Source organism: Chelonoidis abingdonii, chromosome 3, assembly GCF_003597395.2.
Source record: "Chelonoidis abingdonii isolate Lonesome George chromosome 3, CheloAbing_2.0, whole genome shotgun sequence".
Lineage (NCBI taxonomy): Eukaryota > Metazoa > Chordata > Testudines > Testudinidae > Chelonoidis > Chelonoidis abingdonii.
In genome coordinates, this window is record NC_133771.1 from 148,983,924 (window position 1) to 148,999,607 (window position 15,684).

Genomic DNA, 15,684 nt, shown 5'->3' on the forward strand with positions numbered 1-15,684 from the left:
AATTGAGATGAGCTATCATCAGCAGGAGAAAAAAAACTTTTGAAGTGATAATTAAGATGACCCATAGAAGGTGTGAGGAGAGCTTAACATAGGGAAATAGATTCAATTAGTGTAAAGACCCAACCATAACTGTGTATGATTCATTCAGCAGCCTCTCCCCTTTTACTCAGCCTTTCCCAGTTCATTTTCCTTGTGAAAAGAGCCCTGTCCCTAGCACCACGTCAGCAGCATCAGGAGTGCTGCATGTGACTAATCCCCAAACCCTCAGGCAGCGATCACAGCAGGATGGTCTGTTCCTTCTCTCTCATGTGTTCCCTCTCAGATGTTTTCCTCCAGGGTTACAATGAGGCTCTGAGGGCTTGTGTTCTCACTGGGAAAAGTGAGGAGAGTTGTGGATGGGTTTGTGTAGTTTTTTTTTAGAGGAGATGTTCAGCGTTCTCACACCTCTTGTCAACTGTCTGAAATGGGCCATCTTGATTATCACTACAAATGTTTTTTCTCTCTTGCTGATAATTGCTCATCTTAATTAATTAGCCTCTTAGACTTGATATGGCTACTTCCGCCTTTTCATGTTCTGTATGTATATATATCTCCTTACTATATGTTCCATTCTATGCATCTGAAGAAGTGGGCTGTAGCCCACGAAAGCTTATGCCCAAGTAAATTTATTAGTCTCGAAGGTGCCACAAGTACTCCTGCTCTTTTTGCGGATACAGACTAACACGGCTGCTATTCTGAAACCTGTCATTAAAAAGCTGTTTGTTTTTACAGACAGGGTGTCATTCAAAGATGCCAAGCACCCAACAGGCTCCTGAGGCAGCGGGAGCCCCAAACCCTTTCAATAGCCACCAGAGCCCTGCCGCCGCTACCCCAGGGCTCTGGCAGGCTCCGGGGGCTATTTAAAGGGCCCTTTAAATTGTCCCCGGAGCCCTGGGATAGCGGCAGTGGGACTCCAGCGGTGATTTAAAGGACCTGGGGTGGTTACAGCGGCAGGAGCCCTGGGCCCTTTAAATTGCCACTCGAGCCCCGCAGCCGCTACCCCAGGGCTCTGGCAGCAATTTAAAGGGCCCTGGTCTCTAGCCCTTTAAATTGCTGCCTCAGGAAGCTGGTCCACCCTGGTATGGCACACCAACTCTTGCCGGCAGGGGTAGCAGGTTTGTAGAAATTTTGGTGGTGCCCAGAACCTGCCCCTGCCCAAACTCTGCTCCCCTAAACTCCACCTCCATCTGCCCAAGACTCTGGGAGAGAGTTTGGGTGGGGGAGGAGTTCTGGGATGCAGGCCCTGGGCTGGGGCAGGGGACTGGGGTGCAGGAGGGGTTGCAGGGTGCAGGCTCTGGGAGGGAGTTTGGGGGTGGGAGAGAGTGTGGAGGGAGGGGGTGCAAGTTCTGGGAGGGAGTTTGGGGATAAGAAGGGGTGTGGAGGGAGGGGGTGCAGGGGTGAGGGCTGTGAGGTGAGGCTGGGGTGGATTTGGGATGTGGCTGGGGATGAGAGGTTTGGGGTGTGGGAGGGGACTCAGGGCTGAGGCAGAGGGTTAGGGTACAGGGTGATGAGGGCTCTGACTGGGGGTGTGGGCTTTGGGGTGGGGCAGGGCTTAGGATGAGTTTGGGGTGCAGGCAGGCTCCCTTGGGACTGGAGCCAGAGAGAAGGACTCCCTCCAGCCCTCTCCCTGCTGGCAGCAGCGTGCTCTGGGGTAGGGACCCCCTTCTTCCCACCCCCCCAGCAGCACACTCACCCAACCACTGTCACTGCACATGCTCCTAGGGCCCCTCTCAGGTCCAGGAATCCCCCTCGCCTCCCCTATGGTGGATGCCATGCTGGAGGTGCGGGGGAGTCTGCCATCACATGTGCGTCTCCTCCCCTGCTGCTGCCCCTCACTGTAGCCTCACTGGAGCTGTCCCTTGCCCAGTGTGGGGCAAGAGCAGTGACTGGGGGCAGGAGGGCAGCTGTAGAGGTGGAGGGTCCCAATGGAAAATGAAAGGGTCCGATGAGGAAGGGCAGCCTGCCCTGGGTGGGCACTAGGACCTTGTGGCGGCAGTTAATGCAGGCAAGTAGCATGGAGCTGCAGGGGTCAGGGAGAGACAAACGCTCTGCTCCGGGACCCAGGGAGGTGCATGGGGACAGCAAAGGGGAGCCGTGGCACACTCAGGGGCGGTGCAGAGGGGCAGCAGGGGGGAGACCCGGCCCTGAACATTCATGGAGCTGGGCTCCCAGAGCTCTGACTCCACCTCCAGGCTCCCGGACCCTCAATTTTGCTGGAGCCTGGAGGTGGAGTCAGAGAGGGAGAAAATGCTCCATTTTCTTGCCGGTAGCTACTGAACTTTTTCTTACCTGTTGAAGGGTTAAAATCCATGTGCATTTTATATAACAACCTGGTATATGGATTGTGCCAGCGTTTCTCAGACCCAAAGTTCAGAGTTTGGTCAAGAGACCAGAGGCCTAGCAAACAGTGATTAGGTAGGAGAAAGCTGGGGTAAATAGATCATCTTGTTTTGTTAAAATAGGCCTGGTCAGCAAATTGTCAGGTGTTGGAGCTAAGAACTAAATAACTGTGTCTTATTCAGAGCTGCAAATTGAACAAAGGATCCCTGTTCCTATTGTGTCAGTCTCTTCTGTAGGGAACGTTCTTCCCACAGATCCAACCTTGAGTTTATGAAAAGTTGGCACATATCAATATAAGACATGGCATCCTTCCATCTCCCTTCCCAGGGCCCAACGCCTGTCTTAAGACATGAGGGAGACATTCTTTATTGTCATATACTTTACTGTTTCTTTGCTACCCCTAGGAATGTACCTGTTGGACAATCAAAGAGTATGCTCCATTCCTATGGACCCAAATCAGAATTCAACATATATAATTTATACTAATAAACATTCATAACAAGTATAATTAAATGTTAACGTGCTAACTGAGACCATGGGCGAGACATATGTAACCTTTTAACATTGGCTAATGTGCTGTCTTGTCTTGCTGCAAAAACTATCCAGGGTGTGGAACTGCCTACCCCGTCACTTCCCCCCGCCCAGGGGAAAACTCTATATAATCATTGTAATCAATTGATTGACAGTGTTTCTGAGCCTAATAAGGCAGTGACACTCCACCAGTGCTGTGTGTAATAAACCCTATGCTTGGCGTCTACAACGTTGTGGATGTATGTCCTTCACCGGTCCTCTGTACTGGCCCGTACCCTTACTTTCACCTCTGCCACTGCTCTCTGAGGCTAAGAACAGCAGAAACAGACCTGTTGGTCTGCAACTCCTGGAGTAACTAATGGATATATAAACCACTGTGGAGTGGAATCCCAGGTATTATTTGTTGGTGACTTCAGCCTAGACAATACTAAGGCTGACACAGCATCCAAAATTCCTCTTCTGCATGGGAAAACATGTAAACCAACCTCTAGTCCTTCACACTCAGAGAAGAGAAATGCTGGAGCTAGAATTCACTTAAGAGTGGCTCTCAGGGGGCATCATAAAGTTCCACTGCACAGGTCTGATCACCACCTACTCCAGGCCAAGATCATGGCTTTCACTGCATTCCACCAGGAAAGGAAGTGACAACAAAGCCACTTTAATGAAAAACTTGTGAATTTACAAGTTTACAGCCTGCCTAGGGTAATGGCTATCAGTTGAAATGTGCAGCGCTGGGAGTTACAGCGTGGTCGTACAGCTGTGTAGGAACAGCGTCTGCAGTGTGCCACACTGACAGCTACCAGCGCTGCAGTGTGGCCACATTTGCAGCATTTGCAGCGCTGTTGGGAGTGGTGCATTGTGGGCATGCTATCCCAGCGTTCAAGTGGCTGCAAAGTGCTTTCAAAAGAGAGGGTGGTGGTAGAGTATGACCAGGAGTGTCGGGGAACAGAGAGAGCGATTTTTGGAGCAGACACTGTGAGCTCCCTGCCTTGCAAGTTCAAAAGCGGGGGTGGGGTGGAGTTGGACAGGGAGCGTTGGGGAGACAGAGAGAGCGGATTTTGGAGCAGACACTGTGAGCTCCCTGCCTTGCAAATTCTGCCATTTCCCCCACCCTCTCTCAGTCACTCTTAAATGTAAAAATGCTTCAGCCAGATGAGCAGCTTCTCCGACGGACTCCTCCCCCGCGTGCAGTTTGGTCTCCTCAAGCAAACATGCTGTGAACATTCCAAAGCCTTCGGCTCGGCTCGCTGCGGGACAAAGAGCAGCTGTGTTTGGTAGCTCCGGGGAGTACCTTCCGGTTTGTTGTAGACAGGAATTCTGGGATACCTCTTAATACCCTGGAGGCCAATAACAGCGCTGGTGAGTGTCCACACCTGATGAGCAGCGCTGCATCACCAGCGCTGGATTCGCTATACCCGTAGCAGACCAGGAGTACAGCCAGTGCTGCAGCCAGAGAGTTGCAGCGCTGGCTGAGCTTTGTAAGTGTGGACACCGAGTAAGTTGCAGCGCTGTAACCCCCTCACCAGCGCTGCAACTTGCAAGTGTAGCCAAGCCCTTAGACAGATAACATTTTCAGCTGCAAGGCCAAGATGCTGGCAAACTGGTAGACCTTTATAATCACTTCATTATCACTACAGTTGATGCACAGGCCCCAAGTCTCCCTTTTACCCTGCACTGACCACAAAGATCAACATGGGACACACACAAATGACATCAATTAAGATCATCCATGGGCAGACGTACTGACACATGACTAGGCTACCAGTGGTGGGAAACTACTCTAAATCAATTTGCCAAGAGCACAAGGACTTCTTACAGTACTACAAAATGGAACAAAAATAATATTCTGCTGCCCTGCCTTCATAGCTGCAAAATCATAACCATCACAGCTATTCTGCATAGTGTACTGACTAATCAGTTCAGACTATGTAAACTGGACTTTGGACACAAGTACTGAACAATGCAAAGAGATCTTATCCTACCTGGCAGAAAAGCTCAGTCACATATGGGAAGAACTTGCTGAGAAGTAAACTTGACTTAGGACTGGGTAGTAGTATTTACTATACCACCTCTGAGCTTTGGTCTAAACCCAAAAATTAGATTGACCTTGCTGCGTTACTCAAGTGTGAAGAAGGAAAAGGCCAACTATTCTCTAAATGTAGCGGTAGACACAAAGCTCCTATTTCTAACACAGATAAACAGTCAGGTCACAAAAGCCATCTCTCAAAATAAAAAAGTCCTCTGCACACTAGTCCATGAGACTGGGAACAAGGTTAGGTGGGGGAATAGAAGTGGAAAGTCATGCAGTCCATGTTCAGGAGTGATGGGTCCCTGCTGGGGAAAGCTTTGGAAGATAACCCTCTGAAAATTTTTTGCACCACTACAAAGCTATGGATGGAAAGCTAGAAAAAAAAAGCTGATACTTTGAAATCCTGCTTCGGGAAAATTAAAGGTCTTTTGTCTTGCCCATCCCCACCCCTCCAAAAAATAGGGCAGAATTCAGCCTGGAATTAATTGGAAGTATGGGATCTGAGTCTTAGTGCAGATTTCACTTGTCATCAAATCACAAAACTTCAAAGCAACTTTTAGAAACATGATATATATCACTGTTTCAGTATCTCCATTCTCGGCATGGGGCTGTCAGATAAATTATTTGCAATAAATAATTCTGCCAGCTCTATATAGTGTTTTTCCTTAAACCAGGTAATGTCACAGTGCCATCTGGTGCACACTGGAGGGAACATCATACAGAGAAAATATTTGTAAAGATCTTTTGTGAATGACTTTCAGTCTTTATTAGACTACATTATACACATATCTTAGCCAAAACCAGACTCTCTCTGCAGAACTTTCTCTAATAATTTCTTGATTACCCTGGTTCTTAACTATGAGGAACACACATCCACTGCTGCTGACATAATGCAAAATGTGATTCTCAGAAGGCCCAAACACCTCCACATCCCATTGATTTGAATAGTCCTTTAGAATATGTGCTAACTAGTTATGCTAAAACTGTCTGACCATGTATTTAGCTGTGACACTGAGAACCTTTCCCAGATCTGAGGAAGAGCTCTGCGTAGCTGGAAAGTTTGTGTCTCTCACCAACAAAACATATTACTTCACCCACCTTGACTCTCTATTGATTTCCGCTGTCATTTTGGATGCTCAGGTCTTCTGAATATAAGGCCCAAAGAAAGGGGAGGGTGGGTATTTAATTTTTTTTTAAATATCCCCTAACTTACTCAAGGTAAATTTGCGACAGACCCATTGTACTATAGGAGTCATATAGGAATAGATTTTTGTCCACATTGTATTGTGCTAGTTTATCACAATTTGGCCTGATCCATTGCCCACTAAAGTTGATGGGAGCCTTTCTATCAATATCAGTTGGCAGTGGACCAGGCCTTTATGATAATGTATAATCACAGGGACCCCATATTCCCAACTGGCAGAGGACACAGGGATTACTTAGGGTTTTACAGAGACCTGCTTAATAGTTCACCAAAGGGGAGCATGTGATGTCTTTACAGAGAGCCAATAGCTCCCTGGTCGTCATCATAATTGTGAAATGTATGTACAGATAATACTTAAGTTATGTATCTTTACTGATAACTATTCTCTTAAGGTCTTGGTGCTAAGGCACCCTGCCTGAAAGGAACTTCTCCGAGGTATCTGACATCTATCTCCCTGTATGACCATTTGTGTATTGAGTATTGTATGCCTCAAAGTGTATGCCTGTTTGCATACTGATTACTGAGATTGCAAAGTCTACAAGAGAGGACATCTACAGGAAGAAACAAACAGCAGTGGGTATCCTGTTTATGAATAAAGCCAAAGGTATGGCATGATATGTCTTGGAGTGCAAAGAGACACACTGAATCCCTCACTTAGGAGGCAAAAATACAATGTGCATGTTTCATGAAAGAAAGGTCACAGCCAGCCTGACTCTAAAGAGTTGCACGGATTTGGGCAAGCAATGCTTTATTAGCGATGAGAATATCTTGTTAACTAAGCCTAGGCTCTAGAATGAGTAGTATGATTTTGTTTTATGGGTAACCATTTGTTTCCAGTACTTCTGCTTGAACTTATGTTTGATTTCACTATAAACATATGTAAGTGCTGTGAGTTCAGTGGAGTGGTGATCTAAGGTAGTACTGATAGATCTAAAACAGAACTGTTTCTTTGGAAGGAGTGAATCTGGGAATATGATGAGTGTCCCGTGGACCAGGGACACACTCGGCAAGGTCGGGGGCTGGAGTGTGCCCATCGCTAATCTTTAGACTAACAGTGGGGCCTGCAAGGCCAGAGCAGAATACTTATGTTCCTCTGGCTGGTAGAAGTGGGAAGCTGACACAGACAAGACTTCCTCATGCTAAGGACAGGTGAGAGCAAAGTGCATTACAACCCAGGGTACCCTGGGAAGCATCACAGTGACTGAGATTTAAGGGCATCTGTTTCCTTCGACTGACGTTGTCTCCAGATGCAATAACAATACAGCAGGTTCCATCCTGACACCCTTGCTTAGGTGAGTAAAGCTTAGTCTTGCATTGACTTCATTATGGGAACAATAGGATTTGAATATGGTTTAAATGTGACTACTCACCTGAGCAAGGACAACTCATGTCAGGAAGGGTTGCAGGGTGATGCCATTACTGTCTTTATTAGTGCTGGGTGGGGGAATTCCAAAAGATTGATTGTTTTCAATGGATTTACATCTAGAATGAGTTTGCCCCCCATGATTTTAAAACCACAAGGCTTACTTCCCATTCTCCCATTGGAGATGGTTTCTTAATGACAAAGTTTAACTTCGTGAGGAAGAAAGTTGACCTGCCCCATCAAGCCAAGTGGTTCAGCAAATTCAAGCAGGCATCCAAATTTCAGGATTTTATCCAAACCAAATCTGTACTCCAGACCTATTGAGGTTCCCTAGTAATTGGAATAGAAATATATATCACGGGTTGTGACCTGCAAAGAAAGAGAAAAAATAATCCCATACTTCACTTAAATAGCAGTTTCTATCTCAGGGTCTGAACCGGCATTCCCTGAAAACCCCAAATTCCCACTGACTCTAAGGGGAGCTTTGGTTGTGAAAAGTATGCAGGACTGGGTCCACAACAAGCAACAACCAAAACAGTGCACTGTTTCAGATATTCTCAAACAAATGCAGAAGTCAAATTCCCTAGGACCTTTCCCCTTTTGCACACCATTTTAGATGCTAGAAGAACAATGTAAACCACAGAGAAGTAGAATGAAAAGGAATAGATTCGCTTTCCTTCTAGCGCTAAATTTTATCCTTATGTCAAACTTAGAATCGGAAAAACTCTTTTACAGTTGTTAAACAATTACTATAAAATGCACGGTGGGTACAAAAATAGTATACCATACGGAATATAAAACAGCATTTTACAAAAAACAAAACTTACCAATGAGTCAGTTAACCCTAGTTTCAGGTATTATGCTAGAAATACCAATGGCCTAGCTAGCTGGCCTTAAAGATATCTGGAGGTGGGAGAGGGGGGTGCAAATTGGGAAATCCAGCTGATTCTATGATTCTAATAATGAAAGATCTGACTTGTGAAGCCAGAGGAGAAAGCCTAAATATATAGAGAGTGCCTGAAAAAGAGATGATTAAGAAGCCAAATATAAATGTATGAACTCCACAGGAAATGTCAATTAAATACAGATTGTGATGGTCATGGAAATGATAAATTGGACTCCTTATGCTGTCAATTAGTCTAGATGATCAATGCCCTAATGCTTCATATTACAGTAATGCTGTACAGTATAATCACATAAACTGGGCCCTGTGTTTATACAGCCATATGTGCTACTATATATAGATATTGAAATACAGAGCTGCATTTAGATTTGTTCTGCTTAATAGCTCTTAAAGTATGAAGAAAGCATTTTGGGTGCTTCAGCAAGTCACAGTGTAGCCATATCATGCTTACAGTTCCCTGATTTGTTGTTTCTTGTGGTGCTATTTAATGGGCTATAAAAATGATTTTAACTAATTCATCTTCAATTCTAATTTCTGAAAAAGCAACTATTGTGGCTTAGGGCAACAAATTAAACAGCATCAACCCTACTGAATGATTCAGAGTTGAGCTTCTTTACAAAGAAGCTTAACTGCTGAACAAATGGTTGTGGTAGTATCTAATATCCATCTATTATTGTTCATTAACCACTATTTTTGGGAGTTTCTATTCAGCATGTGAAATACTTGCTGCACTTAAAACTTTAGAAAGTGAATCCTAGCTCTGCTAGATATCAGGAATAATGTTTACAAAGGTGTTTTTTCTGTTTATAATGTTTGTGTGTGGGAGTCTCACTTCAGGGGAGAAAAGACGCAGAGATTGCTCAGAGTTATCTTGTACTGTACTTTGACAACAACATCATCTATTCAGGAACATGCTTCACTAAAAAGTTCCAGGGTGTATTAGCATTCAGTTAAAAGCAGCATCAGTCACATTAACTTCTGCAATTTTTGTTTAAAACAATTCCATATTTCAGCACGAAGCTCCAGGCTAAATATCATCCCATAACCTTGCTCCAGTCAGAACATGGGCCTGTAGCATTCTGTGTCAGCTGCAGTGTTTAAAGGTCTAATGTGAAGTCAGAGGAAAAACTCCCATTGACTTCAGTAGTCTTTGGATTTGTTCTTAAGTGCGTAAGATGAAGGAAATGAAAAAATACATTGACCAGCCTTCCATGTCTATCTTGATGGGCAGAGATCTCAGTCTGGCAACACTAAAGAGATGATAATTATTGTGCTTCTGTCTAGCTTTCTTCCTCCAAGTGATCTCAACATGATTTAAAAATGTTAAACTTAATAGCACCTCTGTACGTGAATAGGTATTATTACACCCACTTTAACATCTCTATAAAGTAAAATCTTTCAAAAGTGGCCACTGATTTTTAGATACCCATTTTGGTCCACAAAAAATAGAGGCCTCCAAAACTGGTCACCACTTCTGAAAATTTGGGCCTAGTGCCCTGATCCTACAAAGACTTAGGGATACGCTTAACTTTATACAGGGTGAGCAGTTCTCACTGAAGTCAGTAGAACTACTCACAGTGTGTAAAATTAAGCACAAATTAAGCATATGGACCTCAACAAACCAAGGACCTACCCTGAATACAACCTACTAAAGCTGCATTCATCTTAGTTTAGTCACATATAAATGCATCACTTGGCTAGCTATGTTAGCCATATTATTATGTATCAAGCCTATTTATTGGCCACAAAGAGACCATTGCTATCACTTACAGTGAACTCCACTCCCAACACAACCTTCCAAATAAGCATGCTAATATAGCCCAGCTCTAAAACATTCTCACAGCATGACCTACATTTTAAGGGGAAGCTTGTTGCATGGATTTCCTCCCTTTTTGCAATTCTGTGGATTATTTCCATTCATAATCACTTAACATCCCAGTAACTACAGCAATTCCCTGTATGCTATGGAGATATTTAACATATACTTAGCTGTCTTTAATGTCATTTAGCAGCTGAAAACAAGGAGAACTGGCACAATGTGACCAGTCAACTCTCCTCAGAGAAGTTAAGCAAGTGCACAGTGGACAATTTTGGGAACCTCTGCACTATGGTATTTTGTTACACAATTAGTCCATTTGTCCTTGTACTTAAAAGGGTACGTCCAGGAAGGTACAGTATCACCAAATTGTATCAGAAGTATCTGCTCTACAATTTACAAAGGAAAGATGGACATGGAGAGGGTGAGTAAGGATACAGAGGTCTATGACAAGGGTAATCAACTATGTTTTGCCAAGGTCCAGACACCAGAGAAAAATAATACAAAAATAATAACAATAAGATTTCAAGGTCCATTCAAAAGTGTCTGGAGGCCCTGGTTTGGCCTGCAGTCTTATTGACTACTGCTTGTCTATAGAGTAATTCAGTGGTTTTTCAACATTTGTAGACACCTACAATTTTTTGCATAGAGGTGCATACTCCATTGGAAATTAGACATAGTCTGTGGACTCCTGGAGATCGGTGGATCATGGGTTGAAATCTACAGGCATGATCTAATGAAGGGGAAGCACAGGAGACAGAGAGCAGAAAGCTGCCTAGATTTAGGGGTTTGAACAGTGACAACTTGATGAAGGACTTGGGTTTGGAAAATGGCTGTTGATTATTGTGAGTGTTCTGCCAGTTTTCCCATGTCTGGAAATTAATATGTAAAGAAGGGGAATTGAGAAGCAGATTTCTTGTACTAACAAAATTACAGTGGAAGAAGTAGTAAAAACCTTTTGGAAATGTAACTTAATATTCCTGGTGGGAACTAGCAGCACTGGATGCAACACAATGAAGTGTGTGGAAATTTAATCAAGTGTGCAATGGAAGCAGGTGCACAGCAGCCATAGTGCAAATGTGCAACACACTAAGCAACTAGGCAGGGTGCAAACATGCAATACAATGAGCAGGCATAGGGCAGCGGTGACATGAAGGTGCAACTCAATATGGTGCGTGGCAAACGTGCAACGCAAGCCGTGATGCAACACAATGAGCAGACACATATGGCAGCCCTAGTGCAAATGTGCCACAACTTGGAGCGATTGGTAGCCGTGGTGCAAACGTACAACACAACGACCAGACGGGTGCCATTACCACCTCAGACCTGCCCACTTTCCCTCACCCCGAGTGGGCAGGAGCGGGTGGGTTTGCGGGCAGAGTTCGGCTGTGCCACTCCCCTGCGATGGCGGGTTCAGCGGTTTCCTGTAGCGTTTCGGGGAGACCAGTGTGCGCTGGGAGTGGCTCCCCGGGGCTGGGAGCACCCCGAGCAGAGGCGAGGCCTCTCATGGGCTCCCCACAGCTGCGGGAGGGTAATTGCACGGCGCCCCAATAACTGCCGCGTTGCCTCCTCCTCCTCGCCCTAGTGCCGCCCCCCCCCACCCTTGGCCTCGTGAGCCATTCAGAGCATCAACCGCCACAGACAGAAAACTAACGGAAACTTTGGCTGGAGCCCTGCGCATGCGCCGCCCCACCCCCTCGCCCAGGTCCCGCAGGGCCTGGCGGGGGTTGTCGTTTCTTCGCTGTGCTCGGCGGAGGCAGGGAGCGGGCCGTCGAACCACAGCTCCCGGCAGCCCCTGCGTCACACCCTGTGGATGCGGGAGCAGCGGGGATAATGAGATGCGTGTGAAGCGGTTCTGTCCCGCGGGGCGCCGGAGTCGCTCTGTCCCACAGGTGAGGCGCGGGCGGAGGGGTCGAGGCGAGAGCCGTGCGCGGGGCAACCCCGGCGGCAGAAGCGCCCTTCCTGGGAGGCTGGGTCCGGGGTGCAGCCAGCTCAGGCTCCGGGCGCTGCGCTGCTGCTACGGGGGCGGATTCCTCAGCGTCGACCCGGGCTCCTGTCGGGGAGGGGTGGGGACCTTGACTGGGGGGAACGAGCTGAAGCCACATCATCTCCGGAGGTGAGGGGGGGAAGGTGTCGCTTTATCGCGGGTGACTTCAGAAGTGGCTCCTGGGGGGAGGTCTGGAAACTTTCAGTTCCCCCCGACTCCGAATCAGAAACGGTGTGAACGAGCGAGCCGGCTACTCCCATTCCCGCGCGCTGTCCGGGACAGACCGACTTGTCCCCGCACCGTGTGGGGCCATCGCTCGCGCCCTTCTCCGTGGCCACAGGGGTAAGGGATCACGCAGAGCCCGCTGCAAAGCCTCGCCACACGTGTGAGTAGCCCCTTCGAGCTCAGGGGCCCCATGGCATGAGTAGGGGGTTTGCAGGGCTGGACCCAAATGGTGTATGACGTGGGCCTTCTCGGTCAGTCCTGCCAAAAACTTAACTTCCAGGAGAGTGAGAAAACTAATAACAGCCCAGTCAACCACTTGCCGATGAGGGAGAGGAGTCATGTTTTATTTGTATTATTGTGGCACCCCGGAGTCTCAGTCACAGACTAAAAGCAGCAAAGAATCCTGTCGCATCTTATAGACTAACAGACGTTTTGGAGCATGAGCTTTCGTGGGTGAATACGACGAAGTGGGTATTCACCCATGAAAGCTCATGCTCCAAAACGTCTGTTAGTCTATAAGGTGCCACAGGATTCTTTGCTGCTTTTACAGATCCAGACTAACACGGTTACCCTTCTGATACTAGTCACAGACTAGGAGCCCATGCCCATGGTTCTGAAAGGTCTAAGTAAGAATAATAGGGATGAATTTGAGAGAGAAAAATGTAGGTTGAACATTAGGAAAAATTGTCTGAAAGATCTAATACTTTGGGAAACAATCATCAAACGACCATGGTGAAAGATCACTTGGGACTTTTGAAACTTGACATAACACATTGAAAAAAGTAGTATGTGGAGCAGTGTTGTACTGGCAGGAGAGAGGGCCCTAGATCATCTAATAGGTCTTTTTCATCTTTGGTTTCTGATGTTCTGTGAACTGTTTCATTTTTACAATTTTAAAGCATTTCAAGAATGAGCATTGATTTAAAAATTTGATTTTTAAAATATATATAAAGTAACTAATTTTTTAAACCACTTGATAATCCTTGAATGGGGAAACTGTATAGAACTAGGTCACATTTACATGGAATAGTCTTGTTAAATGAACCTTTCTGGTAGTACAACAATCAGCCCCCATTTTCAATAAACTACTTTAAACATTTATGTGCAGATAATAAAAAATAGGAATGAAAAGACTTTAATACAAATATTTAACATTTTAAAATGTTTTTAGTGTAAGAATTGGGAAATGTGATACCCTGGCCTACAGCATGCATCCAGTACCTACTTTGACCTGGTTTCTCTTAATTTGAAACCTTTGACCTGGTTTCTCTTAATTTCTAGCCACCAATGACCTCACATCAGTTAATTCTTTCATCTCCTTCTCTTGCACACATCTCTGTGCCTCCTCCTATACTATTCCATATTCTTGGAACCCCTTCCCCAAATTTGTTCACTAAACCGCTTCTCTTGCTTCCTTTAATATGCCACCTAAAATATAATTCTGCTATCTCATCTATGAGAAGTGAAGGATAGGAAAGGAGCACATGGAAAATACACACAACAACCAGCTCTCAGAGTTAAAGGAACAGTTAAGATGTTCACATGCTTTATTGCAGTGGTTCTCAACCAGGAATATGTGTACCCCTGGAGGTACTCAGAGGTCTTCCAGGGGTACATGAACTCATCTAGATATTTGCCTGGTTTTACAGCAGGCTACATAAAAGCACTAGCAAGTCAGTACAAACTAAAATTTCATAGACAATGATTTATTTATACTGCTCTGTATGCTATACACTGAAATGTAAGTACAATATTTATATTCCAATTGATTTATTTCATAGCTGTATGGTAAAAATGATAAAGTAAGCAATTTTTTCAGTAAGAGTGTGGTGTAACACTTGTATTTTTGTCTGATTTTGTGAGCTTTTAAGTGAGGTGAATCTTGGGGGGACACAAGACAAATCAGACTCTTGAAAGGGGTACAGTAGTCTTTAAAGGTTGAGACTCGCTACTTTACTGAAAAAGCAGCAAAGAATCCTGTGGCACTTTATAGACTAACAGATGTTTTGGAGCATGAGCTTTTGTGGGTGAATACCCACTTCGTCGGATGCATGTCACCATGCAAGGCACTACTTTACTGAGTAAATGCATTATCTTACTATCACTTTTGCCGCCTTCTCTGCTTTGTTTGTTAATTGCACTAATTTGTATTGTGACACGTGCTCTTTGAGGCAGGGACTGTCTTAATTTTTCCTAGGTGGCTAACACACTTTTGAGTGTGCAAAAAGTAGTAATTTTGTTGTAACTAGTTACACTGAAAGACTAAATAGATAAACATTTACTTTCCTTTTTTGGATGAGGTAATTGTGACAAGCTACAATATTAACCTTGCAATAAGCCACCTTTATATTGTGGTAGCAGAGCTCCATACCAGCAGCTATGATTGCTGGATCAAGGGCTAATTTTTCTCCCATCTTTACATCTCTTTTATAATTTTTTATGTACACACACTCATGGATCTGTGGTTATATGTGGATAAATTATTCACCAGTAGTTTTAATCTGTTAAATTAGCCTTGTAATGTTAATCAGCCTTATTCGTAATTTTTATTTCCTGAAGAAAGCATAGAGTTATTTACTTTTTTTAGGATTAATTTAATTGTTAAACATAATAATGTTCTCTGTGAGCATCCCTTATCTACAGAGAATGTGATGAAAAGCAGGTGAGCTTTATGTCTTTTATTGATTTGTTTTTGAAAAAAGTACATTATATATAGTATCCTTATACTTGGGTCACTTGAACTTTCAGATAGTTTCTTTTTTATGGGAGCAAAGTTACATGAGGAAATGCAGAATTGTTTTTCTGTTTTTTTCAATGATATTTATTGAAACTGTGGAAGATACATTGATGGACCATTGACATTTCTCTGAAATGCTGTGCACTTTCTGCAAAATATTGAGCATTCTTAATTTCTGAGGTTGTCAATGGGAGTCATAGAATTGCAGCCTCAATCCCATTTCAGACTAGTATATGTCTGACATCACATTTCATTGTGTTTTAACCTCTCTGTCATATTGATCACTGTGATGAAATGCAAATTTGCCTCACTTTGTTCTTCAGTACAACCAAATAATAAAGCTCAGTGCTATTAAAAATTCAGCCAGATCTATTGGTGTAGACAAAATGTATTCAATGAATGGTTATTCAGCATTGCTCCTGAATGCTTGAAATGCTGTTTCAGGCAATAATATCATACAACAAATAATCAGTCTATAATCACCAGATGTAGAGCAAAAAAGAATTAAA

At 44.5% G+C, this 15,684-nt stretch overlaps 2 protein-coding genes across 5 annotated transcripts in view; one reads left to right on the top strand and one right to left on the bottom strand.

Moving 5' to 3' along the window:
- Positions 1–11,794, bottom strand: part of QPCT (glutaminyl-peptide cyclotransferase) — a 33,151-nt gene extending 21,357 nt beyond the window's left edge. Inside the window, exon 1 of one of the 3 annotated variants that reach the window (XM_032805198.2) lies at positions 11,561–11,794. The gene's annotated coding sequence lies outside the window, so the exon portion shown is untranslated. Of the gene's footprint in view, positions 1–1,732; positions 1,975–11,545 lie in introns of those variants that run through there. The other 2 variants (XM_032805199.2, XM_032805197.2) reach the window with 2 other exon arrangements.
- A 187-nt stretch (positions 11,795–11,981) lies between these two features.
- PRKD3 (protein kinase D3) overlaps positions 11,982–15,684 on the top strand; it is an 89,495-nt gene continuing 85,792 nt past the window's right edge. Inside the window, exon 1 of one of the 2 annotated variants that reach the window (XM_032805169.2) lies at positions 11,982–12,118. In XM_032805169.2, the coding sequence (XP_032661060.1) occupies positions 12,065–12,118 (54 nt within the window). In that variant the 5' untranslated portion in view covers positions 11,982–12,064. The remainder of the gene's footprint in view (positions 12,119–15,684) is intronic. The other variant, XM_032805168.2, reaches the window with a different exon arrangement.